Genomic DNA, 19,762 nt, shown 5'->3' with positions numbered 1-19,762 from the left:
TTTTATAGTCTGTTTTGCTTGAAAAACTATTGAAACAATATTCCTAGCTGCATTTTTTTGACCTGTACACATTTTTCAAGCAACATTTTCCCCCAATATAGGTTATTATAACCCCATCCCTTAAAAATGTAAAAATCCTTTCCTATTTAAATGACGAAACCAATTTATAGCTTTTGTTCATTGATCTTTATTAAACTCAGGTTAGCCCTTGATTGTACTCTGTGTCTACGGTTGTACATACAGTTGCATCTTATTTTAAATGATTTTATACACTCATTTTTTTCACTCTAGAAAAAGAGGGCTAATTTTAATGTTTTGACAAAAGTTCCTTACAAAGTTTCTTTATACTGAAGCAGTGGCAAAAAACACTTATGCAAGAGAGGTCACCAAATCTTACCTGACCAAGAAATCAGAAAATAATATCATATTTTTGAAAACTGCAAAGAAGTTTCAATGCATGCAAACAAAGAGCAAGTCAACAAATAAACTATTTATTTACAAACTATTTAAAACTACTTCCTTACAAAATAAATGTATTCTTGCCAAAATGATATTGAAATTATTTCTAAAATAGTGCCCAAAACTTTACATAGGGATTGATATCCTCCAAAGTTAGCTAAAATTTTTAGTTTTTACATAAATGGTTACCTAAAAATGACAAGCTTAAGGTTTATAATTTATATGAGAGTTGGCTTACCTTTGGAGCTATGTGATAAATATATTTAAACCAGATTTTTATAATTAAAAAAGCAGCATTTTGATTACCCCATAAGAATAGTCTTATGCTTTTAGATAATACTTTCAAAACATTTAATGGTGCTGCATAAATTCTTTATTAAACTCAACATGATACAGTCTTTTAATATCCACAGACTAATAATTTACAAGTATTAGTTACAAAATAAACATATTTACAATAAACCAGATACATTTTGATTACAATTTCAAATATAATTTTTAGAAGACTGGAAATAAAATCTTCGACAAATAAGTTTTTCCTTAATCATTAAAAAACTCTCTGAAAAGCTTTTTCCGTAAATGTAAAAACTATGCCATGCCTTATAGCAGGCGACTAGTATCTTTAATCTTGAGATATCTTTAAATAGAAACCCAGCTCAAACCACGATCAACTCATTACTTCCCAAAGTCCCTGAAGGGTGAATCCATCCTTCAATTTCTCTATTGCAAGCCCCAGTTCTTCTGAAAACACAGGTTCACGATCTTGTTGCTTTTTGGGAGATAAGAGGATGAGATGGGAATAGAGAAGGTGGGCAAGGAAGAGAAAAAAAACAAAAAATAGGTTTCACATAAGTTTGTGAATACTAAATACTGGAATATAGAAAATTTTTTTCATATACTATAGGTAAAATATCCTTACCTTATTGCCATCAGCAAAATAAGCCTATAAGACAAGGAAAATTATATTTCACATACTTGATGTATAATAGGTTAATAGGCCAAGGAACAGGTAATTAATTTACAGAACAATTCTGTAACTAACTGTATTTTATATTCTGTTACTGTGTGTCTAATGGTTTTCTCACCTATCTTTACAATGTTAGTAGCAGAATTCACTTCTTCTGTCAATCATTATTTATGTCTTCAAGAGTTATGCTTTAAGCGCTAAAAATGTGCTTTGTAATTGGTGTATAATTAGCATTGTTAACTTGAAAGGAGATAAAAAGAATGACTAAGCAGCTATAAAATTTCACCCCTACTTTTGGTTTAGAAGAAGATGCTGGCAAAACAAAACAAAGCAATCAGTGCTTCAATGTGTCAGCAAATGCATACACTGAGGCAGTAGTAGTTTATTATTAACTATCTTATACTTATTTCACACTTTGCTTAAAAACTTTCATTCTCAGAGAGATAGTCTAGTCAGATTCATAGACCACAGTACATAGAAAGCATTATTATTATTTTGGCTATTAATTAAATAATACAAATTTGGAAACAAGAAAGTTTACTGTTCAAATAGAAATCCAATTTAAGATAATATACCTATAAACTGAAAGGAGGGAGGTCCATCTCATAAAGGTTACTTATGGAAAGTATATAGACTTTAAATTAATTAAATTAACTATATTTAATATATTCTGTTATCTTAAAGTATGAAAAAACTTTTCACATATCTGAAATCCTCTGAATAAGTATGTTCTCAAACTATTTCCCAGTTTGGTAATTTAAAAGTATTTTCACACACACAAAAAAATCCCTAACCTGAAAAAAAAACTACTCTCCAACTCATGTTTAAGACATTCTAAAAAGTCTCAAGTTCCATGATATTTTACACACTTAAACCATTATTTAATTAAACATGACTCAGATTAAAAAAAAAGTCACAAGAAATTTAGTAGCTCTTCTTTGTGATGCTCACCACAAAAGCATCTGTGTGATCATCAGAGTCTATTTCTACATCATCTTGAATTTGTTCAACTGTCAGAGCTTCAAGGGACTGTGGCTGAAAATCAGTAGATGTTAAAAAAAGAAAAAGGAAAAGAAAAAGAAAATCAGTTAAATCAGATGTTAAAATGTATCAAAGAGACAATATTAATCAAATAAATAATTTTAGTAAAATGTGCTGTGAGAATTGTAAATACCTGTAAAAGGATATCACAGTTACCAACCACTCAAGTCTTACAAAAATCACTGCATAATTTATATTCTATTAAAACTAACATGAATAATAAAATGAGTCAGTTAAACCCAAGCTTTTAAATCCGAAGTCAATATCATCAAAAGATTTAAAATGACAAATTTACACAAACTTAATACGATACTTAGAAATATCCATAAAGAAAAAAACTCTCATTGGATTTTATCTGATTTTCTGATAGTTAAAAACTATCTGATAGTTTAAGTTTAACAAAAACTAACTTTTGTATAATAGCAAGTTTTAAATTTTCCTCAAAATAGTCATTAAATAGAATTTGTGAAAAAAGAAATTTGTGAAAAAGAAGAACTAAGATTTGTATGGAATATTCTAAACGTAAAGCAGAATAAATATAGTGCTGATATCTATTAATTCATTTTTCAAATATCTGAATATCTTTAGTGTATGAGGTACCATGCTGGTACTACCAAAGGTTTAAAGTCTCTGCCCTTACCACAAAAGGTGTGTAATCTAGTGGGAATGAAGGATAAAACACAATTATAAATAACTAAATATCAGGTTGAACTATATGAAATTGCCATTTTAGTAAAAAATGGTCAAATATTAATAATATCATATAGTTCAACCTACAAAAAATAGCTATAACAAATGCAATATCTATTATAATAGAAAAGTTTGGAGACAGCACAACTTCTGGCTTGTGCATGCCAGAAATTTTCATGAAGAAAAGGCTGGCATGTGATCTAGGGCTTTTAGGATGAGGATGATTTTCATAGGTGGGATTAGGGGAAAGGGTATTCTTGACAGAGGGGATCAGTAACAGCAAAGGTGAGAAACCACAGGATATGGCCGAAGAAGATGAATAATCCAATATGGTCAAAATATGAGAGTCCCACGAGACAGAAGGAGCTACGCAGAATATTGTACTGAACAATGCCAAGGAGTATCACTCCCACTGGAGTCTATGTGAACAATGTTCTCTAGAGCTGGGCAGTGCACAGCCTACAGAACCAGACACTGTGGCTGTGCAGATGAGGTGGGAAAGGTAGACTGAAGTTTACTGAAATTTTTTAATACCAGCTCAGAGAATGTGGACTATTTATAGGTAATTGGTAGGGTAAAGTTGATGGTAGAAGTGTACTGCTGACAAGAGGTGACCTGATCCCCTAGTCCGAGGACAGCTGGTGTTTCAACCATGTTCAGAGCTGTGTGACTGCATACAAGTAAATTAACCTATCTAAGCCTCAGTCTCCTTAACTGTGAGATAGGGCTAATAATAATGATGATGATACACTTCATAGTGTTTTTAGGAGGATTAAACGAGATGAGGCATATAAAGTTCTTAGAGCAGTGAACAGCAAAGAGTAGGCATTCAACATAGCCATTCAACAACTATGAATATTCACTAAGAGCCTATTATGTGCTAGTTTTGATTGCTGGAGATATAATGATTAAAGAAAATAGACAAAAATCCCTGACTTCATGGAGATTATTTATAGTGAAGGAGACTGATTAGTGTTACCAAAAGTAAAGCAAGCAAGCAAGCAAGTGAGCAAACAAACAAGCAGAATAAGGGATAAAAAAGTGACAGGGGTTGGTGTTTTAGATGGATAGTCCAAAGACCTCCCTGAAGAAGTGGCTTTGGAGTAAGGACTTATGTGTGGTGACAAAGCAAGCTACTATGCCTGGTTATTATTATGTACTGAGGGCCAAAGAAGGGGAAAAGAAGAGAAATGAAAGGTAGAGACAGAATGGGTAGGAGAGCTAACATATTGTCCCCCATGTGCTAGCCACTTTACAGACATGATCAACAACTTTGTAAGAGAGACTACCTTCATTTCATAATGTGAAAACTGAAGCTCAAATTTGCCTAGGATCACAAATAAATGGTGAAATTGGGATTGAAGTCAGGTTTCTCAGGTTCCAAGGACCATGCTTGTTCTACAACATTATTCTACAAGCAAAAGTAGCAAAGGAAACTGCAGTTTGAATGGAAAGAAAGGGATAGGAACAGGGGAGAGACTGGTACAACTGACTGAATGTGTAAAGTAAGATAATGGGAAAAATAAAAAAGGAAAACCCCAGAGTTTTGAGCACATCTGACTTTGACAATGTTAAAAATAAATAAGTAGTGAATAAATAAATAGATAAATCAGCAAGATACTGCTTTTGAGAATAATGACAAGATTTTAGGTATACCAAGTTTGAGATACTCAACCATGTCCTAGTGTATCTTACTGACTTGGAAAATTATTAATTAAATTACTAAGATAAACTTTTAAATGAGAAATTCAATTCATGTTATTTGGAATGCTCATCTATGTGAAAATATTCAAGAAATATTTGGAACCCTGGTAAGCTTAGAGAGTATGCCAAGATCAGAAAGATTTGGGAGTCATCTACAGAAGTACAACTTGAAGAAACTGGAGGAGGAGGTGATATTACTGAGGAATATACAGAGAAGGTAGAGTGAAAGGGAGAATGCTGAAAGAAGTGCAGGTTGGGAAGAAAGCAGAAAATGATGGTTAAGGAGATGAAATACTTAGAGTGTATGTACAATATGGTGTCAACAATCCAGAGACAAGTTTCAGCTGGAAGGGGAAAGGGATATATATGGAATTTGACAGGGAGACAAACAAATTAAGTATATGGAGCACAGCGAGGCTGAAGTCAGAGGGTATGAATTTGTACTCAGCTGTCCAGTCCTACTTCTTGATCTTCCTGGTCACCTGCTGTAGTCCAAGAGCAGGAGGAGAGACAGATAATATATGCAATATGTGATATGGCTCAACATGCTGAGTATCGGCAGGGACACTGATGAAAGAGTGGGTGGCAGGGACACCAGCAATAGAGCGCATGGTGAGGGCCCCAGCACAAGAACAGACAGCAAGGGAACGTGTGACAGAGTGCCTCTGGCAAGGGTACCACTGTCAGAGCAGACGGCGAGGAGTCTCTAATGGAGTGGCTGGTGAGGACAACAGTGAAACACCAGATGACAAGGGGCCCAGCTGCAGAGGCTGAAGAGTAAAGCCAAAAGACAGCTGATGTACCTGGAGAGCGGGATTGGTGCAGAAACCAGAAGCCGTGAGGAAGGCAAAGAGCAGATGTGTGGGCATGATATTCAAAATTTTTCACAACTGACATGGAAGAGGATCTGATGAATAGGAACAGACACAGGCCATGTTAATGGAGCAGCCTCCTGGAGTTTCTATATTGTGGGTCATTGGGGGAAGAGAATGGTGTCTGTGAGGCCTGTAAGGTTTAACCAAATGCTAATGGCTGGCTGAAGTAAAATAAAAATAAAGCTGTCAGAGTGAGAGATTCAAGTCTCTACATCAGAAGAGCCTTGCATATGGGGACATCTTGGATAGGCTGCTACCTAGATGGGCAGGAATGGATGGTGAAGCGGGCAGGGAGAAAACAGGTGGTAGGCACAAATTAGCATTGGCCATACTCACTGAGCAGAGCCTGTATATTCTTCATTTTAAACATAGCTTAAAATTAAATTGTACACAACGTGTGTATATCTGAATTTTATAGATTGTGTAAAGGCAATCGAGCAAACTCTGTATATCACACACTGAACAAATTACCTTTTCTTCCATCTCATAATCCACTCCAAATATAGGACTGGCAGAATAGACTTTGTGAAGTGAATTAATTTCCTTAACTGATTCTTGTAGTTTTTCCACAGGATCTATTTTAAAGCCAAGAACATATCCTCCGCTCTATAAGAGAAAATAATGAAAAAATGAAAAGTCTGAGGAACAGTATTTACAGTATATGATAAACTACAGCTCTAACTGTCCTTATTTCAGAGCACAATATGTAGGCTGATTTTTTAAAATTAAATTTTTTATTATGAAAACTTCCAGCATATACAAAAATAGAAGAGTACAATAAATGTCCATGTAGCCATCAACCAGCTTCAACAAGTAACAACATATGGCCAACTCTGTTCCATATGTAACCTCCCCATCCCCTAAATCTCCTCCCCTCACCCACTCAGGATTATTTTGAAATATATCCAGATATCACATAATTTAATCTGTAAGTATCAAAGCTAATATTTCAAGATTAAAAAAAATACGCCATAGATTGTGAAGGCCAAGGGAACTGAGATTTTCCTGAGCTAGACCTTGAAAAGGAATAGACTATATATTAAAATAAAAAAGGGAATGGCATACCTGAGGCTATCTCCTTGAAGAATTAGGAAAGAAACTTGCCCATGACAGTTTGTTGGAGAAGAAGTGTTAAAAAATTAAGTACCCATATGGTGATGGTTGAGAGCATACACTTTTGTGTTCAAATCCTGGTTTTACAACACTACATATGATGTATGGTTTACATCATACAACTAGCTGAATGATGCTGGGCAAAGGAGTGAGTAGACATTCGTATTTAAATTTAGAATTTAGAAGAGAAAAATCTTTTTTAAAAAAATTTATAAAAACAAATAAATGCAAAAACCAGGCACAACAGGGCGTAGCAGTTTATAATTTGATACACTATAATCTGAGTTTGATGGTATAAAATCTCAAATAGGGTGTGTTTATCTGTATATACTTGTGTTGCTCAAAGACAGTCTTGTGAATCAGTCAGACCTGGAATCAAAACCTAGCCCTATCACTTACTGTTATTAGACCATGGGCAAGGTTTCTAACTTCTCCAAGTCTCAGTTTCCTTGAATATAAAATGGGGAAAAAATAGTAACTGTATCATAGGGTTGTGTAAAGATTGAAATAATGTCATGACTGTAATCATAATTAATATGTCTGCCCAAAAGAGAAATATAAGCAGGATTCTTCCCATGGGGACAATTACTATATGACTTCAAACTCAAACTCTTCATATAATCTCATGTTACAGCTAATACTCTTCTTGGATATAAACTGGTTACTATAAAAATAAAACTAAAAATATAGACTGTCACATAGTTTTTTAAATCTATTAAAGATTAATAAAAATATAAAGTATCTTACCTGCTGGGAGCTTTCTATGACAAGAGCTAAACCAAATTTTGAATCTCTAATCTTTATTGACCGCTAGATATAAAACGAAAAAGAAAAAAAATGCTCGTTTTTATTATCTGATAGTAGTGACACTTTAACACATTTTTCAACTTTTACACAGTAACTACATTTTTTTTTTTTTTGTAACTACTGTTCATAGTCCGAAGAACAGAACTCCTCCTCTTTCCTTTTTCCTTACACTCCTATAGAGATCAAGTAAATGAAAATTTTCATACTGGAAATAGGTGGCAAATTTGTAAGGCAACACAAAGATGACATCTCTGAAATATGTACAGAATTCTGACTTAAATGTCCCCTGCTTCAGGGAGTCCACAACTTTTCTGAATATTTTAAACCAAAGCCCAGCAATCCTTTAGTTATGGAGAGCCAGTGTCTTTTGTGGCTCCTAAGGCTGGGTTAGTTTTTAAAAGTCCCATGTGCCTATATACAATGGACTATTACTCAGCCGTAGAAAGAAATGAAATTGAGTTATTTGTAGTGAGGTGGATGGACCTAGAATCTGTCATACAGAGTGAAGTAAGTCAGAAAGAGAAAAACAAATACCATATGCTAACATATATATATGGAATCTAAAAAAAAAAAAAGGTTCTGAAGAACCTAAGGGCAGGACAGGAATAAAGACACAGACGTAGAGAATGGACTTGAGGACAAAGGGAGGGGGAAGGGTAAGCTGGGGTGAAGTGAGAGAGTGGCATGGACATATATACACTACCAAATGTAAAATAGCTAGCTAGTGGGAAGCAGCCACATAGCAAAGGGAGATCAGCTCGGTGCTCTGTGTCCACCCAGAGGGGTGGGATAGGGAGGGTGGGAGGGAGACGCAAGAGGGAGGGGATATGGGGATATATGTGTACGTAGAGCTGATTCACTTTGTTATACAGCAGAAACTAACACAACAATGTAAAGCAATTATACTCCAATAAAGATGTTAAAAAAAAAATATTGCATGTGCCTTCTGTTTCTTACACAATAAATGACTAAATTCTGAAAGAACCTCCACTGCATTTATTGAAAAAAAAAAGTATGGGCATTCATCACTGGGCATCAAAGAAGGCTAAGATAGGTCAAATATAATTAACTCAACTGGTAAGTGTGACATGAGGGTGAAGCTTGGCTAGTGGATGAGCAGTGACACCAGTGGCCTGGGAGAAGGGTAGAGGGGTAGAAGCATGACATGCAGGACCTGTAGAAAGTGAAACAAAATGTACTTGCTGGCAGGGTTAGAGAGAACCATGGAGGATCTAACATTATAACCAGCAGACCAAAAGTCCAAGAAGGATAATAATCTGTGGTAGGTGATGGTGTATCATACTTCCAGACAGATGGGCATTGGAAGTTGAGAAAAAGAGAGGAAGAGAGACACAGACAGACAGGCAGACAGCCTAAATGGTAATTGTTATGAAAACCTGGGCTTCCATCTAGACTACTTCACACCCTGCCAGGAGTACGCACAGTCCTGGTTAAGAACTACAGAACACTGGCATCTTGCTTGTGAATAGGTAATCTAACCAGGTAACTGTGGATGACACAGGCTGGTAAGATGGAAACTGGCAAGAAGATACATATATAAATATACATCTATAGGAAGGGAGTCAGGACAATGGCTGAGGTCCAGAGCTGAAGTTAGAACATGACTGCCCCAGTGACAGATTGTGATGATATCGGATTGCAAGTTGTTTGGGCCAGGCTGAATTCATTCCAGAATCCGTATTTGGCAATGGTATTCTTAAATAACGGAAAGTATCCTACTTGAAGAACAGAAATCACAAGGTTGTTTACTACTCAGTAATTATTCAGCATAATAGACATTGATATGTAAATGCAATATAAAACAGCAACAAACAGTACAAACATCAATTTATCAAATACCTATGTAGACTCTGTCACATATTTCCAGCTATGCTTATAAATTCTCGTATTTCTTTAGATGGCCAGAAATAATTTTTTTCCTATCAGATCCTATGATTTTCTGTTTAATGTGTTGCTTTTCTCCACCAGACTGAAAGCTCCTTAAAGGCAGAAACTGCATACTGGTTCATGAGTTTCATCACTGAGCACAGAGTAGGTGCTCAGTATTTGGCAAATGAATGGTCAAATATTTTAAAGTAACTCAGGAATCAAACAATTTAGCAGAAGATAGACTTGGGAATATTTTGCAAAGAATCATCTTTCTCATAGGTTAAGAGGTCTCTTTAAAAAATGACATTTCCCAGATATCACATACATTGTATCTAATACTCAATAAATATTTATTAATGAAACTATTTAGTCTTAAGACTACTTATATTCTATAATAAGGGTGATTATCATAGGATAACCTCACAGGATTCTCATTAACTATTTTTATATTCCATCTAATTTGCACTAGGGTCCAATAAGTAGGGTTTTTTTTTTAATATATAGGATGAAATTCTTCAGTTTATTGGAGTTTACTATTTGTTTCACTGAATCACATACTTACCATGAAAGCAGCAGCAGAGTAAAAAGAACCACCTTCATCTACCCCCAAAACAAACTGGTCTCAGGTGTAATTAGTTCTTATTCTAAATTTTAACAGCTTTAATTTAAGCTAAAACCATTATGACTAAAAACCATCTTGATTCTTTTCACTGAACTTGTAGTATGAATCCAGCTTATATACATGCTGTATCTGAATACAGTAAAAACTGTTCATTCACAGAATTAATGAATTCGCTCTGGCTTTAAAAGGGTTTGAACAGAAAGTAGCAAGACAGCCATAAAGTGTGTGGGTCAGTGAGCTGAAGCCATGCCAAAGAACCACTATATACTTGCCTCCTGGAAAGGTTATGGAAAACTTTAGTAGCTAAAAGCCCTTTGAATAAAATCTAAGAAAAATCACCTTAATCTGTATGACAACTATTAAAATTTTTAGAATCCAGTATATTTCTCTCTTAATAGCAAGTTGATAATGGTGCCGTTTCCCTTGAATGGAAGTACAATTGGGTCTTTTCTGATTATCAACATTTAAAAAGTATGCTCTCAGCTAAACTGTTGCCACTAGGGAGAGAGAAAACTCATCTAATCCCAAAAGTCCTATTAACTGTTGAACAGAAATTATTTATTCTACATTAAAATAAGGTCATCAAAATGCATGCACTTACAATTTGCAGATATGGTATACTGACGTTAAAACTGTCATTCATATTTGCATGCCACACGATTCTCACATTGGTAATAAAAAAGGTTCCTAAATTTCCCTGTAAAAGAGAGTGATGGGAGAGGCATCAACAATCATGTCTGAATACTTACTCTTTATTTTCTAAACACGAGAATAATTCCGATTCTCACAGCAGCATAAAATACCAGAATTGAGTATTATGAGGAGTAGTTATTCAGATGGGGAGCTGTCAATATCCTATAGAATACATATCATAGTTTAAAACTAGAACTTTTCAAGTGTGCAAAGTTTATTTACAATTTAAGCTTATGATTCCATGTTTAGCAAGAGCTCTTCAATCAAATGCTACAGTTTTACCACACTGGTTATCAGTCGAATCCAGGTTGTAACACCCACAAAGGCTGGAAACTATTCTTAGTAAGAGACAAATTATTCTCTAGAAATTTATTTGTTTCTTATTCCAACTATTAGTCGCTTATATGTTTCCTCTGGTCATAATTTCAAGAGGAAATGAAAAGTTACAATCATGGATGTAGGAGTCACCAAATGAGTTATATGTTTAATTCCATAAAGACTGGATTAAAAGGCTTCCGTGACTGTCCACCCTATGACTCTCCTCAATCAGCCTAAGTTATCATGATGTGGAGGGTAGTGTGGTATGGGGGAAGAACGTGGTTGTGGGACAGAATAGATGTGGAGGTCACTTAATTCTTTAAGGCCTGAGTTTTTCATCTGTAAGTGAATAGAGACTGGACTAGATGACCTTCAAGGCCCATTCCAGCTCTAAGTCTACACATAACAAATGTTGATAAAAAGAGCATAAAACCATACAAATATGAAAATCAGAATATTATGTATATCAAGAGCTATGTTAATTAATTAAGAGCTCTAATGCTTATTTTAACAGTTAAATAAATATACAAACCCAATCATAAATGGAAAAATGATTACCAAAGAAAGCACTGCCCCAAAAGGTTCATTAGTTCTTTGCATGGTACCTGATCACTGGATAAATTCCATACTCCATTGATTTTATCATATACATGTTCTCGTGGTAGTAATCTTAGTTGCTTATTTTGAATTAGCGCACTTCTCAATTTAAAATCACGATACATTTTAGAAGTTTCATATGCTCTATAAAAAAGAACAAAAGACTAATCCAAACTGAAAATGTGATTTTCTTAGATTATGTTTACTTATTTACAAAAATACACAGTTATATACTCAAATAGTTACTAAGGTACATCAAAAATGTTTTCTTCTCAATAAGTTTTGGTGATTATAGTCTTTTGTACTGTATTTGTCATTTCAGTGTAGTATTTACACATTTTATCTCAGTACCTATATTTTCGATGTCTAATTTTTTAAAAATTTGTTTTATTTAATCTATTTTTGGCTGTGTTGGGTCTTTGTTGCTGCACGCGGGCTTTCTCTAGTTGAGGTGAGTGGGGGCTACTCTTTGTTGCAGTGCGCGTGCTTCTCATTGCGGTGGCTTCTCTTGTTGCAGAGCACGGGCTCTAGGCGCGTGGGCTTCAGTAGTTATGGCATGTGGCTCAGTAGTTGTGGCTCACGGGCCCTAGAGTGCAGGCTCAGTAGTTGTAGTGCACGGGCTTAGTTGCTCCGTGGCATGTGGGATCTTCCCAGACCAGGGATCAAACCTGTGTCCCCTGCATTGGCAGGCAGATTCTTAACCACTGCACCACCAGGGAAGTCCCTAGATGTCTAATTTTTAAGGCAATATATATAGTATGGCACAAATGAGAGGAAGCAGATTTTTTTTTCTTTAAGCTGAAGAACAATGCTTGCAAAAACAGACATGGAAATTAATTTTTCTATCAAAAAGCTTCCCTTCATTTCTCTGTTTTAGTTAAAGGCACCATTATTCTTTTGATATAAATAAGACTGCAATTACTTTTCTCACTGAAACCTGAAAACATTATGCTCACATCTACCTTTATACAGAAAATTAGAATGAATCTGTACCAACTCCAAAAGGTACCCTAGGACAGTGTATGTATCTGTGTGTGTGTATGTATGTAATAAAATTCCTATAACTTTGTTTTCTTTCCATGTCTCCCTATTGATAAATAATAAAAACAGAAGAAAATTCTGATTAACTTTTGGTTAATTCTAATTTTAACTCCACAAAAATACAGGCTAATTTACCCTTTTAATAAAACTAAAGTGTTTGCTTTGCCTGAATAACTTTAGAAATCATTTATATAAATTATAATATGTATTGTTAAACTTCTGATTTTTATATTAATTAATCTTCTAATATATAAATTATGAAAGAGCAGGATTCGAGCATTTGACTATAAATCTTAATTTCCTTTAGGGTGGTAATCATCAATATTTAACCAGTGGAAAAAATGGAAACTATTCATGTTATAAATTGTTTTGGAGGGAACACGTAACATTTTTATACTATTAAAGAAAAGTAGCTTCCCTGTTCCCTTCATACTCCATTTCATATTACTTCTCTAAGTAAACTGAAATAAAAAGATAAGAATTAGGTATATGCCTAAGAGAGCTTAAAAAAATATGTTTTCACACAAAAACTTGTACACGAATGCTCACAGCAGCATTATTCCTAAAAGCTAAGAAGTGGAAACAACCCAAATGTCTATCAGCTGATGAGTGGATAAACAAAACATGTATCTATACAATGGAATCTTATTCAGCTATAAAAAGGAATGACGTACTGATATATGCTACAACATGTAGCATGCTTGAAAACATTACATAAGTGAAAGAAGTCAGACATAAAATGCCACTATATTGTATGATTTCATTTATATGAAATGCTCAGAATAGGCAAATCCAGAGACAGAAAGTAAACCAGTGGTTGCCAGGGGACCACGGGGATGAGGGAATGGGAAGTGACTACTATGGGGGTTTCTTTTTGGAGTGATGGAAATATTCTGGAATTGAGTAGTGGTGAATATACTAACACTACCAAACTGTAAACTTAAAAATGGTAAATTTTATGTTATGTGAGTTATATCTCCAAGAAAAGCAAACAATTATATAGATTAAAAAATCATCAACAAAATTAAAAAATAAAATAACAACTAGGAAAGAAATAAATTTGCAACATACATGACAGATAGGAGTAAAATTAAGAAATTTACAACAGAAAACTATACATAGCCAACGAATATGAAAACTTTCAACATCACTAGTAATAAAAGAAATTCAAATTAAAACAATGGTATATATACATACTATATATATCTGTGTGTATAAACTTTTGTGTGTGTGGTTTTTTTTTTTTTTTGGCCTGTCATCTTAGTCAAACTTTTAAAAAAATCATAGTACTTAGGGCTGGTTAAAAAAAAAAAAGAGAGCTGGGGTAGTAAAAAGAGAATAATTAAGAAAACAAAAAATCAAAACAACCACAAAACAACAAAACTCTTTAGAGAAATTACCCAATCATGCCTTCTATTGTTAGAAAAATAACCTTAATTCCTTAACTGAATTGTTCAACTTGGTTATCTACATTGAACAAATTCTCTATTTCATTTTTAACTACCTTGGTAGCTAATTTAATAGACTCTTCAGCAGTTTTATGTGTTTTATAAATACCTTCAAAGTGTTTATTAAATGGTAATGCAACATGTTCTATGTATCTTCAGGATGTTTGCAATAGAGCTTGGAGGAAGACAGCACCACATGTTGACATTTTACCCTCTAAACCTTTATATCATAGAATTACCTTAAAATTCAATAATCTATAAAGTATTACCATACCTGTGTACTGCAATCACAGAAGTAAAAAGTCTAGGACTTCCAGGAACCAAATTTGTAAATATAAACTCAAAACGAGTACTGTTACATTTTGTTAGTATATAAAGAGCTTCAGTTTGGCCTCGTAATTTCTGTAAAGACAAATTTATTTAAAACTTCAGATTCTAAGAGCAATTTCTCATTTATAGAGAAAACAAACATCAACCTCAAATATCTACTGTTTCTTCACTATATATATATCAATAAGATTTTTCAGACTTACAGAATTAGCAGTCCTTGTTGTAATATTCAATATGCAGTTGTAACCAATAGCTAAAATTTAAAAGCAAAGAATTTAAAGATCATGATACAATAAATTGAGGGAAAAAACTATATATACATAACTTTTAAGTTTAAAAAATTAAATATATATAAAAATACAATTAAAAATTTTTAATGAAATATCTACAAATTTAAGTTAAATAATTAAAAGGACTAGAAAGTTAATTCTGCCTCTTTTGAACAAAAATATTCACAACATGGGGGAAAAGGAGGTTTGCTTCTCTAAAACCTATACAGTATTATTTACTAAAAATCTTAGCACCACAACATCAAGAGAAAAAGTCTAGCTGGAAAATCTACAATACCTTTAAAAAACAAATGAAACAAAATTTAACACAATGAAAGGTTGTACTTTTATTAGAATTTAATCTCCCTTCTTTGGTATTACTTGAAACAGGTTATAGCAAGTTTCAAAGTAAAGTAAAAAATGAAACCAAATATCATTCAGTGTAAAAGCACTAATCTTGTATATGTCCAAGAGACAAAATGGACAGACTGAAAAAAACATTCCTTTTGCATTATGATGCAGTCTGTGGTTAGTCTGGGATTTCTTAAGTTTTTATCAATTAAAGTTTTTCACATATTTCATAGTATAGCTTTTTTTGGTGTCAAGAGCCACTGTGCAAGTTTACTTGACAAATTATTTTTTTTTCTTTCATGCTAACAAATATACTTACAAAGATTGACTCTGGGTAATGCCAAAGAGTGCCAGATAATTCTTAAATTTGTTACTAAGAGTCTACCTAAAAGTAAACAAACAGAAAAATAAGTTACCTTAAGTAAGGACCCATTTTTGCAGTATAGAATGAGATGGACATGAAACTTCTGGCCCAGTACCAACAGCAACACCCACAGATGTTTTTCATACATTTATTAATTGAAAATACTTATTGCGCATATCCATTCTAGGTAAGGTATACAATGTGTGATTCAGAATCCCAGAGAAACAAAATCTGATAGTTACAGAAAAAATACAGGTATTCACTGCCAACACCTTGGTTTGACTCAACTGATGGAGGAGAAAACTCTGTTTTTTTTTTCTCAATAGAAGCTGTTCTGGGGGTCCCAGTAGGTTATATGTGTCCAACTGAGTATGAGTACAGGACAGTATAATTACTAAGTCATTCAGTGCAATCACACTTCTCAAAGAACTCTCATATATATATGAATCCCTGCCATTTGAGCACTCTCTTAGCAGTTCTCATTTAAATGAGCCATATACTCATGTACCCAGTTTTTTTGCTGTGAGCAAACTTTTTCCTCATATGAAGTTATGTCTAGGCTGAAGTCTGTTTAAGGCTTATGCTTTTCATTCTTAGCCTCAAACTGATGTTCTTACACTGAACTATGTACCAAGTTAGATAATATGTACCAAGTTAGATAAACTTCATTTCTCAAAGTATGTCGTATGAAATAGTAGTCCCTATAGACGCTCCAAGAAAAAAAAGTCAAGTAAATCTGTGCATGGTAAACGATGTGTCTTAGAAATCTGTAATACAATTAGCATATGAGGATAGTTTTTAAATATCTTGAACTAATAAAACTCTCTTAACTTTGTTTAACGCATTTCTTCAGCAAATTATAACCATGGAATTCTTTTGATGAGTAATCTATAGCCATGTCATACTCCTTCCTCCCTGAAAAAACCCCTAGAATATCTAAAATCAGAGAAACTAAGCCTGTGTGAACGCTGGAGTGAGATGGGATAGGAGGTTCTAAAAACAAAGGAAGGCGTTCTCAAGAGAAACTGTGGAACATTACATGGTATGTTTGACAAATAGTAAGTCACCCAGCATGGCTAGAGTGTAAAGTTCCCACAAGATCACAGAGGACTAGACCTGCATCTATCAGTCAGGGTCAAACAGAAAAGAGATGGCTCACTTAAATTAGGATAACTGGAGTTTATTTACAGAAGGACTTATTACAATGGTATGGGGTAGGGCATCTGGAACCATAATTGACATATAATGCTGTTTCATATCTTATTCTCCAGCTAATATAACATTTGTAATTTAAACCAGAAGTATAAAATATATTAGAAATATACTCACCTCTATCCCCATTATTTCCTTTGGTGTCTTCAATTGAATCTAAACAATCAATAAGGACTTCTCCAGGTCTTGTTTTCATTTGTCTAAAATAAATATAAAGGCTTTAATTTTTTAGCTACAACTACACCTGCTTACCATCTAGTGAGGGAGAGAAAAGACATATGCATATAAAATGGACAAAAGTATAAATAATACAGTACCAAATGCTCAGGCATTTGAAAATAAGGTTTTCAAGAACTTAAAGAACCTGGAGATCAAGTGGGGCCTGGAGTGACCAGGGACATGGAGAGAAGTCAGAACTAAAGGAGAGGTAGGATTTGAAGAAATAAAAGAGAGAGAGGAGAATCTATGATTAAAGACCAGAAATAAGAAATGATAAGAGAATGTGGGAAGACTGGCCTGGCTGGGGAAGAAGGTACATGTTGAGAGGTAGTGAAAAATATAGTAGGATAGGTAAGAAGGAACCAGATTATGGATAACCTAGAATGTCAGTCAGATAGATATGGGTTTTATCCTGTGGACAGTGGAGAAGCCCCAGAGGTTTCTGAGTAGAGCAAAGGAGTCATGCAGTTATGGAAGGAACAGATTAAAGCAAAGCAACATTAGGACTTGGTAAACAATCAGATAAAGGAGACAAAAGGAAATAAAGAATGAAGAATAGGTTGCTGACTGATAGAATGCAATCTAGAGTGCCAAAAAAAAAAAAGAAAAGAAAAGAAAAAAGAAAAATGTAGCAGAATATGTGGTAGAGCCTTCTAACACATTCTCAATAAAGCCAACTCAATTACCTACTGGAAATACAGACATGATCATACACTTCCCTGTTTAAAAGCCATATTACCCCACTGCCTAGAAGATGAAGTCCAAAATCCTCAACTGAATATTTCACAATCTGGCTAATCTACCTTTCTATTTGCACCTCCTTTCTCTACCTGCCAGACCCTGCTTCTAGCCAATGAGATTTATACCTCTAAGACTCTGCATCTAATTTTTTTTTTCTTTTCTTCCTTTTCTTTTTTCTGGAATACTCTCCTCCTGTATACCCTAGCAAGGCCCTGACCATTCATCAGGGCTCAATTCAAATATTACTTTTTCTTTGAGGCCTTCCCTAGGAAGAATGAACTTTTCTGTTTCTATGGTCCTCCAGCTTTTTGTTCATTTTTTCCATGACGGTATTTACCACATTTTTTATAGTTAGTTGTCTATATCTATCTCCTGCAGTAGAACGGGGGTGGGGTGGGGTGGGGAAGGGTGTCATTTCCTATTATTTTTGTATCTTTAGCTATCAGCACAGTCACCAGTACATAGTAAGCATCTGATAAATGTTTAATAAACTGAAAATGTTCATGAAATGGATCTTTGCTTAAGAACCCTCCAAGAATAACAGGAAAAATCAAAGAATGTGTGCAATATGTAACCGTTGTTTATAACTTTATAAATTCCCTTCCCTCACAACACCTTAAAGGATCCAAGACCATGTTAGTATTACATACCTAGCCACAGCTAAGCCTGGGAAATTAATATTTCATTTTTTCCACCTAAGAAAGTTCTGTTCATAATAAAGAATCATGCGAATTGGCTAAGAAGCTCCAAACAATTAACCCAAGAACCTTAGCTTTACTGTTTTCCAACACTTGCTATCCCAATGGGCACTTTTTTCCTGGACTGCCGGCAGGACGTTTCTAACTATTCTCTTTAAAACATGAACATTTCCAAAAACAGGGCTTCTGTTTGAGAGGCTCCAAAAGAGGGTTCCTTCTTCCTGTTGGTGATTTAGATGAATAACTAGAAATGAAGCTTACCACGGAATTAAAGTCTGCATGGTCAGGGATTTTGGAGAATGCTTACTCTCACTTCCCTCGGAGACTCAAGCTTTAGAACGGTGAAGTCATTTTTCTAAGGGCCCACAATGTGTGTCCTTATTCTAGACCTTGTTTCCGAACCCTCGTTTCCAGAGTCCCTGCTCCATGTTCCTTCCACCATACGAAACTGGCACCGCAAGCTCACTGGTGTGTACTGCACGCCCAAGCCCAAGGTGGTCCCTGCCGTGTTTGGGCTCAGCTTCCGACAGGTCCCCCGGGCCGAGACGGGACCGGGGATCGTAAGGGACCGAAACTGCGTACAATCTAGACGCGCTCCGGCTGTGGCGCCTGGGGAGGGCCGCAGGGCCCCGGCCAGTCTGGGATCTCCTGAGGTGAGGACAGCAGGCGCCAACCTCCTCCCACCCTCGCGAGGGTCTTAGGCTCCGCCCGCGGGTCGGGAAATCGCGGCGCGGCGCCCTCTACAGGCTCCCGGCCACTGGGGAATCTTGGCGACTCACTGCGAGGACATGTCGAAGCGGACATCCCGGTCCTCCCAAAGCGCATCCAGCACCGACATGGTGACCGCGGCGGGGGAGGCCTAACGGCGTCTCGCCGGCTCCAAGACAACGGGACGCCTCTGGCACGACGTCTACGGCGGGCGCCGAGACCCAAAGTTCCTCGAGGTAATGTGCGCGCTTTCCCGGCCGTGTGGTGTAGTTAAGCGGATTTGAGGCTCCAGGCAGGTTTCCGTGCCTCAGAGAAGCCGAGCTGGCCCCGGCGCAGGAGGGGGTGCTTGACTTCTGAGTGACCTTCCGCACCTCCGCACTCGCCTCCTTAAGCCGTTCCTCCCCGCCCACCCCCTTCCATTCCTCTCCCACTGTCAGGAAATTTAGACTTAGGGACTTCCCAGGCGGTTCACTGGTTAGGACTCCGCGCTTCCACTACTGGTGGCCTTGGTTCCATCCCTGGTGGGCCAGCTAAGATCCCGCAAGCCGCTTGTTGCGGTCTGAAAAAAGAGAGAAATGTAGACTTAAAACTCGAAATTCCTCGTC

General features: G+C 35.7%; 1 protein-coding gene across 1 annotated transcript; it reads right to left on the bottom strand.

Moving 5' to 3' along the window:
* Positions 1–927: 927 nt before the first annotated feature.
* BBS5 (Bardet-Biedl syndrome 5) lies at positions 928–19,500 on the bottom strand. Its single transcript, XM_061201490.1, has 12 exons — positions 19,229–19,500; positions 16,909–16,991; positions 15,535–15,600; positions 14,799–14,848; positions 14,540–14,667; positions 11,785–11,920; positions 10,770–10,865; positions 7,597–7,659; positions 6,208–6,342; positions 2,378–2,461; positions 1,379–1,402; positions 928–1,228 (listed from the first exon to the last, which is right to left on the bottom strand). Exons 1-12 carry the CDS (start codon positions 19,285–19,287, stop codon positions 1,127–1,129), a joined length of 1,026 nt encoding a protein of 341 aa, XP_061057473.1. The 5' UTR covers positions 19,288–19,500; the 3' UTR covers positions 928–1,126.
* Positions 19,501–19,762: the final 262 nt, after the last annotated feature.

The sequence above is a fragment of the Eubalaena glacialis genome, chromosome 1, assembly GCF_028564815.1.
Source record: "Eubalaena glacialis isolate mEubGla1 chromosome 1, mEubGla1.1.hap2.+ XY, whole genome shotgun sequence".
NCBI classification, from domain to species: domain Eukaryota; kingdom Metazoa; phylum Chordata; class Mammalia; order Artiodactyla; family Balaenidae; genus Eubalaena; species Eubalaena glacialis.
This window is presented reverse-complemented; position numbering and strand designations above follow the sequence as displayed.